Consider the following 17,644-nt stretch of genomic DNA (forward strand, 5'->3'; position numbering starts at 1 on the left):
AGGAAGTCCAGAAGGCGGGTGTCCTTTCTCTTCCGATGTTTAGCTAAGGATATCTTTTGAACTGAGTGAGCCAATGCAGGACTCTATCTTTAGTGGGCTGTTGTCTCTGAATGGAGAGCCTAACTTTATCTGAGCCTGCGTCATGAAAGCTGCTGGTATTTTTAGGAGGGGGGCTTGCAAGTGGCAGCAGCTGCAAAAGCATTTAATGACCCTCTCCATTCTGGCCCTCCTTCTGTCACTTTAGCTGTTGGACAATGACTGAATCAGAGCTGAGGCGTACACGACATAGACATAAAAAGGGGCTTATTTCAATTTATGCCACTACCAACCTTATGACAAGAAAGATGGAAGCAAGCAGGACATGACAACTGTGACTTTGACAACTGTGACAGCAAATGTGAATGGAAGGTTTATTTTTGTCCCTTATGTAGAAGTTAAAGTGACCTGAAGGTGTGCTGAGTGAGGACCAAAGACAAGAAGCAAAAGCTTTCCACAAGAGGCAAACAGCAGAAAGCAGCTACTGGAGACAGGTATGTTTTGGATGTTCTTTCGGTTCAAAAAGAAACAGTTGAACTCTGGTCTGCCAATAAGAGGGTAACAAATATCATATCACTAGCTGTAATCTTTGCACGTGTTTCGTGCAAAGAAACTAAATTTCGTTTTTTGCCTTACAGACACAAGAAAAACCTCAAGACAACACACAGCGTCCAAATAAAGAGTAAAGATATGTATAAGGTCTCAGAAACCTTGGTACATTTCAAATAAAATGATCTTACATGATCAATATAACTTTGAACTGAACAGCTTTGAAATCCAACCTTTAATTTGAGCACATTTCTAAAATTAAGTTCTACATTAGGAAATAATTATCTTTTGTACACTGCTATTTCAAATTTCATAAGCTTCAACAATGCTTCACACTGACATGGGGATGTTCAACCAGTCCTCAAGTCACAATCTGCCTTTATAGTCAAGAACCTTTTCAGGTTTGGGTAATGAACTAAGAAGCTCAATCTGGATAAAAAGATCTTCTTATACCAATGCATCAAAGTTTGCGGTTCCAGTTAAACTCCAGGTAAAGCAACCTGTTAACTAGTCAGGACAGGGCTGAGTAACTGATTGTCATATAGATTATGTCATATTTAACACCTCTCAGCTGCTGGAGACAGGTAAGAACATCCAAAACTTGCCTGTATCCAGTAAAAACAACCTTGCACATGGTGGAATTTGACATATGTCAACCAGAAAATGAACATAATTTTGTTTGTCTTTACTATTTTGAAGAGGACTTGCGTTTATTCCCCAGTGAAACAGAAACTCATGTATTACAAAAAAGTTCCTCCGATTAATTTTAAAAAGCAACAAACATTTGAAAAATTAATTACATAAATTTTATGTTTACCTTAAATTCAGCTATCATTTGTTTGTGTTAATTTTTTTAAAACACTGAATAAATATACTGACATTAAATGTTGATTTTTGCGTGATGCTATTTCAATGAAACAAAAATTGTGAAAAGATGTATTGATATTTTCATTAGGAAAGAATGATACTGTTGAGTTATAACCTTGCAGTCAACACAGAAACCACCTAACAACTTAGAAAACAGACATGAACAACCCAGCCCATCCAGTTGTTTTTAATGATCAGTACACCAATGAGTCAGCTGTGTTCTTGTTAGTCACTGTAGGAGTGATCCCCACAGTTTTTTATTTTTTCTACCGTGACACATGGTCTCATGCTTCTTATTTTGGAGTACTGTATAAATACACCGTCAATGAGCTACAGCACCAACTGTGGGAGAACCAAGGGCTGACTGCGTTTACACAAAATCTAATCCACTAAAAAGTGATGCAACTCAAAATACTTAAGACAGCTAGTTTCATTAGCTGCAGTCAGCCTTTTGTAAACTGCTATGGGTGTCTTATTTTTTGTGAAGCACATTTCTAAATGGCATTCCCTAGATTTGTGACAAAACTTTATTTATGCACCATTCACAAAAGCAGATTTTCTACTAAAATGTGTGTTTTGTTTACCCAATAGCTTCTCACAGAAGATAAGGATATAATTTTTGGACAAAAAACTAGAAAAGACCTCTTTCATAACAGTTGACAGTCATGGATATTCTTGGAGGTGCACCTCGTGTTTTGGGCTATCCTCGCCCTGTTGTGGTACAGTTTGGGGCAGATGCAACCCTAAGGTGCCAAATTGGTGGAGACCCTCATCCAGATGTGATCTGGGAACGTAAAAACATTCAAATTCTGTCTGAGGGGCGGTACAAGATCTCAGAGGAGGGAAAAGCATACTTGTTGACCATTACTGGAGTTACCCAACAAGATGCTGGTCAATACATCTGCAAGGCTAGAAACAGCGTAGGAGAAACCTATGCAGCAGCCTCACTCAAAGTGGAAGGAGAGCTTCTTGACAATAATGGAGAATCGATACAATCAAACAGTAATAACATAAAGGAAAATGGGGACTTTGGGGAAACCCTAAATGGCTACAACGTGGTGCAGAAAGAGAGGGAAATGAATGGAGACTACAAGTGGAGGAATCAAGCAAATGATCAACGGAAAGAGATTGATTTAACATCAAACGATAAACCAAGATTCCTCATCAAGCCTTTGTCCCTGCGTGTGGATCGTGGAGAAGATGCTGCCTTCTCATGTAAAATCTGGGGCACACCTTTGCCTGAGGTGACTTGGGAGAAAGACGGGAAGAAGCTCAATGATATCTTTGAGAATTCTCACTTCAATGTGAGCATTCAAGACGGGGGCTGGTTTCAGCTCAAGATCTACAGAACGCGCATGCTGGACAAAGGCGTCTACACCTGCAAGGCCGTGAACTCCTACGGCGAGGCCTTGGCGGGAGCTGTCCTTCTTGTCGAGCCCATTCCAGAGCGAGAAGACAGTAAAACGTCATCAAACTGTCATGTCGGCAGCCAGAGGTCACCCAAGCAAAGAGGCGGGCGGTTCAGTTTGTCAAAGCTCGCCGAGGAGCCGCCCATCAACCCATCTAAAGTCAAAAAGTTTGTAGTGACAGAGGGGAAGCATGCCAAGTTTCGGTGCTTTGTAACAGGCAAGCCCAAACCAGAGATCATCTGGAAGAAAGACGGGCTTCCTTTGGAACCCGACAGACGTCACTTGGTATTTGAGGATCGGGAAGGCTACTACACGCTGAAGGTTCTCTACTGTAAAATGCAGGATACAGGATTATATGTATGTGCCGCATCGAACTCTCTGGGAAACACCCTGAGTGCTGTTCACCTGACTGTGAAAGGTAAGTAAAGTATTTTTGGATTTATTCTGGGAAAGAGGACAGTGTTGCATATTGTTACAACTTTGATGGATAAAAAAATACACTGATTTAATTTGAAGTTGGTACTGTTTCCCTCATCTCAATGGATTTCAGACGTCATCTTATTTGAATCTAGAAAACGATACACAATCCAAGAAAGTATAGGATTCACTGGAAAGATGGCAAAGCGATGCTCCATGCCCAGGCCCATTGGTCAAAAGAGGAAACATAGCACACACCATGGGCACAGTGATATTTTTAAAACATAAAATAATTAGATACATGAAAAAACACTTAGCACTACATCTGCAGGGAGGGAATTTAGCAGACGGATACTTACTAAGAGCACATTGAAGGAAACATAACCAATTTGATTCCTCAAACACCTAAGGCAGGAGAGTCCAAAGTTTGGTTCAGTAATTTTTTATGGTCCCCAATTGGAGTTCAAGAATAGTCCAAATTTGAAACTTCAGCAAATAAAATTTTCAGCATTTTTTTTAGAAAGAATAAAATTGCAAATGGAAAATGTTAGTCCCAACACAGTAAATATAATGAAAATTTGAACAAGGAATGCACCAATTGCAGTTTTCTGGCAAATAACTGATGTTTAATAGGCCTTACTTGCTGACTCCAATTTTTTTGTGCGAAAATATAAATGTGACAAAGTGCTTAAGTTGAAACTATAGACAAGTTGCATGTTACTGCTTACATCTGGAAACTTCACACATGCGCACAACGCGGTAGAGCAAAAACACAATTCTTTTACAAATAAAGTAGATAGACGTTATAGTTGTTAAGATCAATAATTTGATGGGTTTTTTGTAAAAAAAAAAAAATTAAAGTTATCTGTACTGATGAAAATCAAGCATAATTGATTGTATCAACTCAGTATTTAGTGACAGTATTGCAATATGTTTTTCTATAACTGTGTTGCCCCAGTTATAAAACTCACTCACTAAACCACAATGTTTAGTAAGTTGGTCAACAATGAAAGCAGTAAGGATGCCAATTAAAAATAAAGGCATGGGGTGTAAAGCCACAGGAAAACTGGTAAAAATTCTGATTTGTATTATTTAGATGGTCAATAATTTTTTCCCATTCTTATCCAGACTAAAAACATTATCAGTTTGCAACTTTTCCAAACTGTATGTGAAGCCATAATGTAAAGTCTAAAATCAGAACCAACTACCTGCAACCTCCTTTGTTCCTAAGGGCCTGTAGTGCGGTTTAGACGGCCATTAAAAGACGTGGAGGCAAAGGAGAGAGATGTCGCTGTGCTGGAGTGTGAGGTGCCTGATGAGACGATCCTAGCAGCCTGGTACCTGGAGGACCAGAGGTTGATGCCTAGCAGTAAATATGGGATAGAACAGAAAGGAACCAGGCGAAGACTCACCATCCATGATCTTGGAATGGATGACGATGGGGTTTATCTTTGTGAGATGCCAGATGGAGCAAAGAGCATTGCCGAGCTAGCAGTAAAAGGTAGTGTGTATGTAATGTCAATCATCTTATTCACAATCTGTTTTTGGAATAAAATGAGCAAAGAAAGGACAATAAAACATTTCCAAACGTGCAGGCACAATTGTTCGAAAACTACCTCGGAAACTGGATGTGCTGGAAGGTGAGAACGCAGTGTTCTGCGTCGAGGTTGAGAATGACGAAATGGAGGTCCACTGGTTCAAAGATGGTCTGATGCTACACGAGACACACCAGACCATCCTCAAGGCTTTTGGCAAGACCCACATCCTGGTTTTTGTCAACGTGGCCTATCATGATTCGGGGGTTGTGACGTTTGTTGCAGGAACATCTAAAAGCTCATCACGACTCAAAGTCAAAGGTACAGTCTACACATGCAAAATTAGCCAGACCTGCTTTTGGAATGAACTTATGAAGAACTCAAGGGAAAATCAAGCTAATGTAGTCCTTAACCTTAATTTGCATATTTACTTTATGAAGAAATATTCTGCCTTTTGTGCTATGTATGTATCAGTGACGTGCGGTGAGGTTCATAGCTGGCGGGGCACTAACTTAATCAGATTTACAAATATAGACACCTTGCATGTTATGGTTTACGTATGGAAATTTCGTGCATGTCCACAATACTGGAGGGCAAAAAGACTTCTTTTACATGTCATTCATAACCGCGCTGCCACCATAGCACAATTTCGTTAACTCAATGAAACTTGGAAACGTTGGTATTATTAATTTAGTGCTATGCTCCACACCAAAGGGAAAAACCAAAGTACAACTTGAAACCACTTTTTTCTCGCCCTCTGCATAGGCCAAGCTACACACAGACTCGTTGCCATTGCAGCTGACAACAATGCCACTTTATGTTTTAGGGTTAAACACCAAAAAACACTCAAATAGTTTGCACAAAGAACAGAACATTCAGTTTATTGTAGCATGTTTTTAGGCTTATTGTTTTATTAATAAGTGATTACTGTGGTAGATTAACTACCGGTGCTATTAGCTAATCTAACTGTAGTTTGTGGGTTGTTTTCTTACTGAATTCTTTACACATACAAACTGTAGCCCACAACACACACTTCATTAAAACACTAAGCAAAAATTTTTTATTGCCATCTTACTTTTACTAATGAAGTCCATGTGCCACTCATTTTGCACAAATATATCCGTTCATCCAAAGCCAAGTCTATCCTCGACATCCCAAATGTTTTAGTGCGATCTGGTTTTGAACAGGAGTGGTCAGTCGCTCATGTTGGTGAGGCTTCTTTTTTAATTCTTTAAGTCACAAAATCTCATCAGAGACCACTAGGTGCCACAAGTTGAGAAATGAAGGCAAAGAAAGCAGAAAAGGCAGTTTCTAGCAGGACATTCACAAAGCCTGTCTTTTCTTTTATACCACTACGTTTGAGAAGAGCGGTACCCTTCTATCTCGAAGCAAACATTTCAGCTCCGGTGTTGTTCTTCCATTAATTATAATTTCCTGCTTCAATTGAAAATCTACCTTAGAAAACTTTTTAAGTGTAGAAATGTAGTCATCCATGTTGACGTCGGAAGAGAGAAGAAAACGATAAATATTGTTAACGGGGGCCACGGATGGATTGTAAAGGTGAGGGATAATAACCACTCCAGGAGGGAGTAATGTTAATCTTTCTTTAATGAAGATAACCAAACAGAAGTACAGTGCTCTAATGCGATGCAGACGAACTTTACGCAGCCACAAACCAGAGTCAGCGAGCATCAAGAACTAACACAAAAAACATTCTCCCTGGAACACAACCGCTGCATGCAGAGTTCCATTAACGAGGTAATTGCACATTAACACACTTAAACTCAGATCGGCCTAGCAAGTGTGGGAAATAATGCAGGCATAAGCAGATACATACAGGTACTACAATATATTGCTGCACTTGAATTATTTACTGTATAGCAAGCTCACTGTTATTGTCTCTTACTCTGCAGTTGTGGAGTCACAAAACCAATGTCTGGGATCATGAGCACCTCCTGCCATGATGCAAGAAAACTGAATGCTTCACCTCAAATCTGTTCTCTGCCATTTCTGATCGCTCCTCAGCACACAAATCATGTTACGCACACAGTTGGTGACAAAAAACGCTGTACATTATATAAATATGCTAAATTATGAAATGATTAAATGTTTTTAACCAATTTATTGGCGACGTACAGACAGGAGGAACATGCTCTCATCGAATGGCAAGCCAGCACACTTAGCGAGAGGTTGAACAAATCAAGGTGAGGCTCAGCTCACTGCTGCCTCACCAGCTGCACTTCTGAGCATTTGAATGGGAAATTGCAAAAAATCAGCGATTTTGAAGAAAAAAATAATCAAAAGTGTTCAAGCCAAATGAAAAATACATATTTTATAGTACAAACCACAGGGTGAAAATAGCAATATCAATTATTTTATATTATTTTTCCATGATGACCGGTAAGGCTCTGCCTCACCTGCCTCCCGTGGCCGCACGTCACTGGTATGTATGTACGTATGCTAAATAAAACGATGGATGCTGTTCCTGCTATAAGATACAGAACTATAACACTAGACCAGTGGTCCCCAAACTACGGCCCGTGGGCCGGATCCGGCCCGCCTCCACATTTGGTCAGGCCCCCTGAACAATACCAGAGAGTATTTAGACTATGTACTGTTTTTTTCTCTGTACTATAGCAACCAGACACAGTCCGCCAATCTGTCCTGTGGGCATCAAAATGGACATAGACCAACCCAACAGTGCTCTCTTCTCCTGGGTGCCTGCACCCAACAGCCAAACTACCACCCGCTCCATGTTTGTCCTCGAGAGAAAGGAGGTTGGTTCTCAGGAGTGGCAGAAATGCTTCACCTCAGAGACTGTCACCTCCGCTGAAGTTTCCGGTGACAGTGTTCCATGTGAAGGCGACTACCGTTTTCGTGTGTGCTGCATCAATAAGTACGGACGCAGTGGCCATGTGGAGTTTCCCAAAGTAGTCCATCTTGGTGAGTAACATACCTAAAAGTATAACATATTTCAGTAAAAAAGAAAAAAAGATAAATGCATAGCATTGCTGTTATATTGTTACACTTTTAGTCCCAGGGCCCAAGATTCATAAACATCTCCAAGGGTGTGAGGTGATGGAAGGAGAGGATGCTCAATTCTCTATCGAACTGTCCGCACCAATGGTTGGAACCTGGTTTCTGAACAGCTCCCAGCTGCAGCATGGTGGAAGATATTCAGTGCAGCTGAACCAAACAAAGCAGTCTTTGGTGATCCATGAAGTCGGTACCGCTGATGACACAGCAGAAATCACATTCATCGCCAATGGAGTAAGGGATTCAGCGGTGCTCAAGGTTAAACGTAGGTGTAAAAGGCTGTAATATTCATTCATCATTTTGGTTCCCAATTCATGTGTGCATTTCTCTGCAGCTGCTGTGTTCAAGTTCATCCCTCTGTCAGACCTGGAAAGCAGTAAGAGAGTGGAAACCGGTGACACCATTGTGCTCTACTGTGAGGTCACCCATCCTTTTGCTAAGGTAACCTGGTTTAAAAATGGTGAGAAACTCCAAGTGAGCGATGGGCTAAACATCCAATCAGACGGGAAGATGAGAAGGATTGTGATACAGTCTGCTGAAGCATCTCACACTGGAGTTTACACATGTCAAAATTCAGAGGATGTCATCAAATTCAACGTGGACGTTGAAGGTTGTCTACTTTCTAGCAAACGTTTTTCAGGAAGTAAATTGTCTTTTGTTGCAGCAGTTGTAACAATCCATCCATTAATCTCATGTTGTTCAGGACCTCCAGTAGAGTTCAGTCCAGCCTCTCAGGAAGAACTTCATAAGAACAGCATGGAATTAGATCCTGTGGTTCTGCTTTGCCACGTCTCCAGAGATGACGCTGAAGCTGCTTGGTAGGACATTGAAAATGTAAACTCTTGCAATAAATAGTGCCAGGTAGTGGTCTGTGTTGTGCATCATCAAACAAATTTTGTAAAAATATTATCCAAGCATACCGAGGAAAATATTTATGTACCTCCAAGAGTTTGGTTCATATTTGGGTACAATTTCCAAGTACTGATGATATCACATTCATCTGTTCAAACAATTACATAGAACGATAATCACCATGTACAGCTATCACATCAGTCAAGAAGAAGGGGAGTTCTCTGTACAGAAACTCCAACAGATGTTTTGTGGGAACAACAGAATGAAAACAAAAAACCTCATAAGATTCTGCCTGAAGCTGCTGATAAGAGTTCCATATGCTGAAAGTCCCCTCTGCAAGGAAGCTGCCATTTCATCTGAACCACCACAAAATGCCAGTCTTTAGTTCCCAATGCACTCAGGAACTAATATTGATATTTCTGGAGACATGTTTTGTATGTTGATACAATCAAAATCAATCATGTCTATTGGAACCATTGATGAAAAAGGTTTTCCCAACTGTGACATTGTGATGGTAGCATCATGTAGGGATATTTTACTGCAGGAGGGGCTGGTGCTCTTTAAAAAAACATCACGATAAAATTTTATTATGCTGAAATACTGAAGCAGCATTTCAAACCAGAAAGCTAAAAGCTTGGGTGAGAAAAAAATGTTATATACACCGATCATAATTGGCCAATTTCGGGAAAAAAGTATGACCGGTGATCGTTGATCACCGTCTCTCCAATCCAGCCCTCAGGTCCCTGATCAGCCCTCAGAAGTGATCAGAATCAGCAGCAAAAAACCTGATCGGAGCATCCATAGAGTGAGAGAGATAGCGTATAAAATAATTTTGGAATCCAAGAACATTTCTAATTTAAACAATCAAAATTTAATTTTACTTCCAACAATCAAAACTAAATTATGTGTCTAGTAAAATCTGGCTTCATATGTATTTCCCAGGTATAAGGATGGGTGTGAGATTCGGGCTAGTGACAACATTACCCTGCAGGAGGAGGGTACCATGAGGAGGCTAATCATCCGATCTGCAGAGGCTTCAGATGCTGGACATTACACTTGCAAGTCTGGGAACAGCAGCTTAGAATTTACAGTCAGTGTCAGAGGTATGGCAACTTCTGCTGGTTTCCTTTGTATGCAAGATTAATTTGTTCACTCTGATGAGAAAACTGATTTTGTGCGTTTGTGTATTCCAAAATCCCAGAGCCTCCAGTGACAATTGTTGAACCTAAAGATGACATTGTGATGACATGTTACATATCAGAGGAAATCAACTTGCAGTGTGAGTTATCTCGGTCCAACGGGAAGGTCTGTTGGTTTAAGGATGGTCAGGAGGTGCAGGAAAGTGACAACATCCAGCTAAGATTGGAGGGTCCTTACAGGAGGCTGACCATTCTCTGTGGCTCAGCGGTGGATAGTGGAGAGTATGTCTGTGAAACAGATGGAGACTCTGTCTTCTTCCAGATAACTGTCACAGGTAAAACCGTGATTAATACACATTAAAGAGATTACAATGAAAAGGTCTGAGTAATATATTTTAAATACCTCTTTCCTGTTTTAGAGCCTCCTGTAAGGATCCTCTCTCCTTGTGAACCCGAGGTGGAACTCACCCATGTTGCACCAGAGAGACTGGAACTGTGCTGTGAAGTGTCCCAGGCGGATGCTCCAGTTCGATGGTACAAAGATAGTTTAGAAGTAGAGGAGAGCCCCAACTTGATACTGGAAGTAGATGGGGCCCAACGACGGCTAGTTATACCTTTAACAACTGTCAGTGATATAGGAGAGTATATATGTGACACTGAAAATGACTCAGTTGCCTTTCTTGTTAATATCACAGGTAAGTATAAGGAAACTTAGTCCAAAGCAAGTAGTACCTTGGAGGAGATTGTTTTTAACCTACTTTTACTTTGTCTCTTTTATTTAGAGCAACCTGTGATGCTAAGTCGACCCAAAAACTTGCCAGACAAACTGGAAAGTCTTGCTGGTAAACCAATCATTCTGGAAGTTGAGGTGTCACGTCTAACAGCAGATGTCAAGTGGCTACTCAATGACAAAGAAATAGAGCAAAGTAGTAATATCATAATCACAGAAGATGGGATCTTTCGTCATTTGACCATCAACTCTCCCACTCCAAACAATTCTGGGAAATACACTTGTGATGCTAAAGATGATAAAATTGATTTCCAGGTGAAAGTTTCAGGTGAGAAGCAAAAACTGACTGACATTTTATGACCCGTGAAACTATTTTTGACCACTGTGTCTGTATTTCCACAGAGCCGCCTGTGAAGATCTTGAGAAAGTGTGAGACCAAGACAGATCTAAAGTTTCTAGTTTCAGATGACATTGTTCTTGAGTGCGAGCTCTCTCAAGCTAATGGAAACAGCAAATGGTACAAGGATGGCCGTCGAGTTCAGGGTGATGAAAGGTTCTGTGAAGAGGAGGAAGGTGCATTCCGGTCGCTGGTAATCCTTAATGCAGAACTCAAAGATTCAGGGGAATATTTCCTAGACATTGGGGATGACAGTATCAGCTTCCACGTTAAAGTAGAAGGTACAATTCAAATAATGTTACCTTTTTTTTCCGTTATTGCAAAAATCCGCAATATAAAAACTCTTTTGCCCTTAGAGCCTCCTGTAAGCATTGTAGGAAACTCATACGACCATAATTACCAGGAATTGATGGGAGGTGATGACCTGATACTGGCCTGTGAGTTGTCCCGTGCTAATGCCCCAGTTCAGTGGTACTGTAATGACAGACTTCTCACCAGTGATTCCCGTACCATCATTGAATGCTATGGAAGTCTGAGAAAACTTGTTATTTCAAACATCCAGCCCTCGGATTCTGGAAAGTATGTGTGTGATGCAGTGAATGACAAGATGGTCAACATAATCCGTGTTCAAGGTAAAAAACTGCAGATCATAGCTTATTAGGGTCTATGGGAATAGCAAAAATCTTTAAAAGTAACTGACTTTGTGTCGTCTTTCCCAAAAAAGAACCTCCGGTTACTTTTGTCAACAAGGAAGATGATGTGGTTGTGACAGGTTACGAAGCTGAGAGTGTGACCTTAATGAGCTATGTGTCCAAAGAAAGTGTGGTTGTACGCTGGCTTAAAGACTGGACACCAGTTGAAGGTGAACGCTTTCGAGAACTAATGGACGGCCATAAACGGAGTCTTACCATCCAACCATTAAGGCGGTCTGATGCTGGCGAATACACCTGTGATGTCAACACTGACCAGATGCACTTCAGTCTACTAGTGAAAGGTAACAATCAATACTTTAAAAAAAATATGAAGAGAACTTCAAATTAACCAAAAAGCCAAAATATATAAACCGTTTTTCATCATAGAAATGAGGATAAAATTTTTGCGACCACTCCATGACACCATGGCTCATGCTGACGGGATGGTGACACTGCGCTGTGAGGTGTGCAAACCAAAAGCAGATGTCCAATGGCTTAAGAATGGCATAGAAGTAGTTGGAAACAGGAGATTCTCCATTCGAGCAGATGGTGTTGAGAGAAGCTTGACCATCCATCGTTTAACTCATGAGGATGCAGGGCAGTATGCCTGTGAATCCAGAGATGATCGGACCACCGCAATGCTAAGAGTGGAGAGTAAGTATTCAATTTGTGTTTCTGACCTTTCCATTCAAGTTAGCAGCTTCATTCACTGTTTACTCTCTCTTCAGTGCCTCGAGTTGTTGAGTTTCTCACCGAACTTCACAGCACAACTGTGCTAGAAGGAGAAGATGCCACCTTTAAATGTGTCGTTTCTCCTGAGGATGTTTCCTTGCTTTGGCTAATGGACAACGAGCCAATGACTGTAGGGGATCGCTTCCAAGTGAGTCAAAATGGATTGTGCCACACCTTGGTGATTAAAAAGTGCCAGATGATAGACTGCTCCAGGATAACAGCAGAAGCTGAAGGAAAAATGAGCAAAGCTAGTCTCAAAGTTCAGGGTAAGACTAAAGGAAAATCTATGTAAAATGTAAAAAAAAAAAAAAAAAAAGCTGAATGTGAGTTTCAGTTTTGTTTCTCCTCACAATGTTTTAGAAGCTCAAGTCATGTTCACCAAGAAAATGGAATCTGTGACAGCAGAGGAGTTTGAAGAGGCTACCCTAGAGACAGAAATCAGCCTGGAGACTGGTGAGGTTCAGTGGATGAGGCAAGGGGTGGTCATCCAGTCTGGTCCTCATCATACCCTGGCCCAGGATGGCTGTAAAATAAGCCTAACTATCCACAACCTGAACCTGTCAGACCGAGGAACATACCGCTGTGAGACCCTGCATGATCGGACACAGGTCAAACTCAATGTGGAACGTAAGTAGTTATTTCTAAGGTGTGGAAACCTAATTACCATTTCTCTTACCAACCTACCTAGCCTTCAGCTAAAAAGCACTAATTATACCTAACGTGCAACATAACTGTTAGACATGCAACTGTTACTTATAGTTATCTATCCCTGACTTAAACTAGTAATTCAATAAGAAGGAGCTAACCTTGGAAAAGTGGAAACAAAAGTCACATAAGAAAGGTTTGTTGTAGGATTTTCCTCTCAAATGAAACCATTACAGTAAGCAGGATTTATTTATATTGATTTTCACTGCACTTCTCTGGAAATGGTGTCTCTTCACACATATTGTGTTTTCTTAACAGTGTATCACAGAGCAAAGAAGATACTAAGAATAGCTTAGCCAGACTTCCAAGTGTGAAAATACAGACGGAATGTTATATCAGTGAGCACAGAGCAACACCATCAAAATAAACTCCTGCTGGAAGAGGCATTTTTGTAATCCCAACAATGTCTAAATTTAGACCCCTATTGTTCACTGTGACACACTAAGTGCTTTTAAGATTCAACATGTGTTTGCTTTGCCAAAACGTTAGATCAAATTCTCAATTTCAACGTTAAGTTATTATATTTCCTTGACATGATTGCACAAAACATTGTCCTTTTACTGCATCTCTGTATTGCTAATCCAGCCCGAAAGATCTCCATCTGTAAAGGCCTAACGGATCAAGAAACGTTTGAACGGGAAACTGCCTCCTTTGAGGTGGAGCTCTCCCATGTGGATGTGGAAGGCATCTGGCAGAAAGATGGCATCCGCGTAAAGCCAAACAACCAATTTAGAGTGAGCATCAATGGGCTTGTCCATAGTCTTACCCTGACAAACTTAACTCTGGAGGACACGGGCAACATCGTCTTCTCGGCTGAAGGAGTGCGATCGACTGCAAGGCTCACAGTTAAAGGTAAATACAAGCTAAAGAGGTCTGGGTTATTATTTTTATTAGGTCACAACTGCAAAAGAATTATTCAGAATTACGGTGCTGACAGCCTAATCAGACTATATTGATTGACAGAGACACCTGTGGCTATCCTGAAACCACTGGTTGATGTTCGCGTGGAAGAAGAATTTCCAGTCACTCTTGAGTGTGAATTTTCCAGACAAAATGTTGAAGTCAGATGGCTTAAGGTAAAGAAAAGAAAATTATCAATAACTTGAATCGTTAATGTATGTAAAAAAATTTTTTTCTTTCCTCTGCAACTTAGAAAGGAAACGAGCTGAAGCCAGGGAAGAACCATCGAATCTATTCCATGGGTCGAAAGCGGTTCTGCCAGATCCTTCAATGCTCTGTTGCTGACTCTGGTTCCTATACATGTGACACAGGCGAAATAAGCACCTTCTGCTCTTTGGAAGTTTGTGGTATATTCAACCTTTTTCTTGAACATATTCTTCAATCATTTATAATCAAATGTCTCCATCTAGTGGTCATTCTTTTCAATTTCATCATTGCCCTCAGAGCACAAGTTGGAGATAGTACAGGATCTTGAGGACCTTTACATCCAGGAAGACCAAAATGCTGTGTTTATGTGCGAGGTCTCTCTGGAGGATGTGGCTGGGGAGTGGTACAAGAATGGTCACAAGATCAGACCCAGTACCACCACAAAGATCCGTACAGAAGGTCAGAAATCAAACTACAATTTGACTTTTTCTCTTTTCACCAGCTGAAATTAAAACGTGTCACCTTCCAGGGCCCAAACACTTTCTGTTGATATGCAACGTTAAAGCTGAGGATGCTGGAGATATCCGATTTGTAGCAAGGGATGTCGAGTCAACAGCCTACCTTGAGGTAGAAGGTGAGTTTTTTCAATTAACGTCCTATTTCCTTCATGCCACCAACTTCAATTTTTCCCCATTATAAATCTAAAAATATTAAATTTTCAGAGCTCCCAGTTTCCATTGTAAAACCACTGCGAGACAGAACAGCCCTGGAGAACCACCGAGTGATCCTTGAATGCACTGTTTCTTCCCCTCGCTGCAGTGCAACCTGGTACAAAGGCAAACAGGAACTAGATTCTTCAGATAGGATGGAGATTATAACAGAAGACTGTTCCCATAAACTAGTAATCCACCAGGTTACTGTGGAGGATGAGGGAACTTACAGTATTGAGGTTGGAGAGCATACATCCAAAGCAAAACTGATGGTTGAAGGTAAGCTGGATGAATAGCAAGATACATTTTTGGCAAGTTTTCTTCGCTAAAATTTCATCCGTATTATTATTATTATTTCTGTAACATGCTTTATGCTGTTTCAGCCAAGGCTCTTGTGATGGTGAAAGAACTTGAGAATCTCCAGGTGACAGAGCCAGAGTCAGCTTCTTTCCAATGTGAAGTCTCTATTGACATCAACAAACCTCCAGTTTGGTCTTTAAATGGAGTGACCCTTCAATCATGCCCTGCTGTCCGTCTGGAAGACCACGGGACAGTCCACAAGCTCACTCTGACGGACACAAGCGTGGACATGAGTGGGACAGTCAAGTTCACATTGGGCAAAGCCAAAAGCAGTGCCATGTTTACTGTGATTGGAAAGTAGAAGGACTACAAAGTATCTCTTGAAAGCAGAAAACAAACAGGAATCGAACTAACCCTGCATAACTGGATGGCCCTCACTTATTCCATCTGTTTTTATCAAATGGTGAGAGGCTAGACAGAATGGACAATTATGTCAGTAATTATACCATTTTTTTAAATATAATATGGTAACACTTTATTTGAAGGGGGTGAATAAGACTGTCATGACACTGTCATAAACATGACATAACACCTGTCATGAACATCAATAAGCCTTCATGAAAATTTATGACTGTTGTCATAAGTCAATCTGTAAATTATGACACTTTTAATACAAAGTTGACATTATTCAAAATGTCTTTGTTATGACAACTTGACATTAACCAATAAATCACTGCTGATATAAATTTGTTATAAAAGTATTACTGATTGCACTTTAAAAATTAGGTACCTTTATGTTATTAAAGGTAAAGTTTAAACTAGAGGTGTGCCGATCGATCGGTCACCGATCATAATTGGCCAATTTTCGTGAAAAAGTGCATGATCGGTGATCGGCGATCACGGTCTCTTGTTGCCGATACCGATCACCTGCATCTAATTTCGCAGCCTGCCTGTGCAGCTGGTCTCCTCTTTCCTTCACACTGCGCAAACGCGCAGCAACAAATCCTAAGCGATGTGGAACTATAATGCACTGAGTGAATGGGGAAGTTTGCCTGTGGCGGCGGAAAATTGAAGCACGTCAAAATGCATCAGCACAACGAAGCTAATACGGCATAAAAACAATACCATACTTGACGGAGTTTGGCTATACCAAGGCTCACTGCAGTAAAAAAGACATAAGGAGGATCAGGTAGCAGGTAAAGCAGCGCACAGCTACAAACACTCACCCGGATTTGCATGACGGTCAGAAAGCTAAACAAATAACCCGCAAAATTATTTAAGTCTTCGAGCTGCGATGTAAGACGCTGGTTCTGCTCTCGCTGTTGAACCGCTGCTACGCGCTACAGGTAGTAATATTTCACAGACGGAGCGCCGCTTCTGCTCCACCTGGTAGTGACTCTCACACCGAACCTCTGTTTAAAGCTGCAGCATCTAACCTAAAAAAATACATTTTACATACGTATTAAAACTTTCGCTGTCATAACATGAGACAGATAATCTCTAAAAAAATAATCGATCTCCTCCCTGCTCTGCATAATTACTCCGCTCAGTCAGAAACAGCCACTCAGAACTAGCAGTAATCAGCTAGCCGCCATGCCATCAGAAAGTTTTCATTCAGTAACTCTGGATTGTTTATTGTAATGGAACCTGTATTTGCCTTTGAATGTTAAGTTTTATACTTGATTTTTTTGGCAATGTTGAGAGGTTTTATTTTGGCTCTTTGCATTATTTAGCCTCTTCAGAGCCTTCATATGTTATCAGTCTGTTAAAGATATTATTACCGATAGCAGTACAATTTGCAGAATGCCTGTTTTGTTTAGTTTTCTTCTTGGAAAAAGTTATTAAAAACAAGTTTTTGTCTATATTAAGGTGAATTCATGGTTCCTTTCTCCACATAATGTGTTTATGATAAATTGTTAAGTGTTTATGATAAAAAAAATAATAAGAATTATGTGATCGGTATTGGTGATCGGCATCGGTGATAGGCCCTCATGGGTGATCGGTATCGGCAGGAAAAAACCTGATCGGCACACCTCTAGTTTAAACAGTAATGATTTCTTGGTTAATGTCAAGTTGTCATAACAAAGACATTTTGAATAATGTCAACTTTATATTAAAAGTGTCATAATTTACCAAATGACACTTTATGGCAGCAGTCATAAATATTCAGGAAGGCATATTTATGTTCATGACATGTGTTATGTCATGTTTATGAAAGTGTCATGACAGTCTTTTTCACCCCCTTCAAATAAAGTGTTACCTATAATATTTACATTTCAATATTTTTAGTTGATTTTACAATAAACTATTACATTTCAATGAAAAACAAGCAGAATAAAAGGTGATGGTGCAACTCAAAAGTTATGAGTATCATTTTCTACCTGTGCCACTTTCTAAAAGCACCAAAGTCGTGATGTAAATTCACAGTTGC

At 40.4% G+C, this 17,644-nt stretch overlaps 1 protein-coding gene and 1 long non-coding RNA gene across 5 annotated transcripts in view; both read left to right on the forward strand.

Annotated features, from left to right (window-relative positions):
- The window catches only part of LOC103473260 (uncharacterized), a 139,215-nt gene that overhangs the window by 106,009 nt on the left and 15,562 nt on the right, over window positions 1-17,644 (forward strand). The window lies entirely within an intron of this gene.
- obsl1a (obscurin like cytoskeletal adaptor 1a) lies at window positions 212-17,573 on the forward strand. Of its 4 annotated transcripts, none has more exons than XM_081614767.1 (26): window positions 214-530; window positions 675-750; window positions 2,044-3,279; window positions 4,510-4,779; window positions 4,874-5,134; window positions 7,451-7,756; window positions 7,848-8,114; window positions 8,184-8,459; window positions 8,553-8,667; window positions 9,644-9,804; window positions 9,903-10,175; window positions 10,260-10,535; window positions 10,623-10,898; window positions 10,973-11,248; window positions 11,324-11,599; window positions 11,692-11,961; window positions 12,047-12,313; window positions 12,388-12,657; window positions 12,752-13,018; window positions 13,682-13,948; window positions 14,060-14,172; window positions 14,250-14,403; window positions 14,501-14,662; window positions 14,733-14,837; window positions 14,926-15,192; window positions 15,297-17,573. In XM_081614767.1, the coding sequence occupies exons 3-26, from the start codon at window positions 2,118-2,120 to the stop codon at window positions 15,572-15,574; spliced, it is 6,615 nt and encodes a 2,204-aa protein (XP_081470893.1). In that variant the 5' UTR covers window positions 214-530; window positions 675-750; window positions 2,044-2,117; the 3' UTR covers window positions 15,575-17,573. The 4 variants fall into 4 exon arrangements, with proteins under 4 accessions (XP_081470896.1, XP_081470893.1, XP_008421624.2 ...); XM_008423402.3 differs by having other exon boundaries at window positions 675-735; XM_008423396.3 differs by lacking the exon at window positions 675-750.

The sequence above is a fragment of the Poecilia reticulata genome, chromosome 2 (assembly GCF_904066995.2).
Source record: "Poecilia reticulata chromosome 2, P_reticulata-male-v2, whole genome shotgun sequence".
NCBI classification, from domain to species: Eukaryota; Metazoa; Chordata; class Actinopteri; order Cyprinodontiformes; family Poeciliidae; genus Poecilia; species Poecilia reticulata.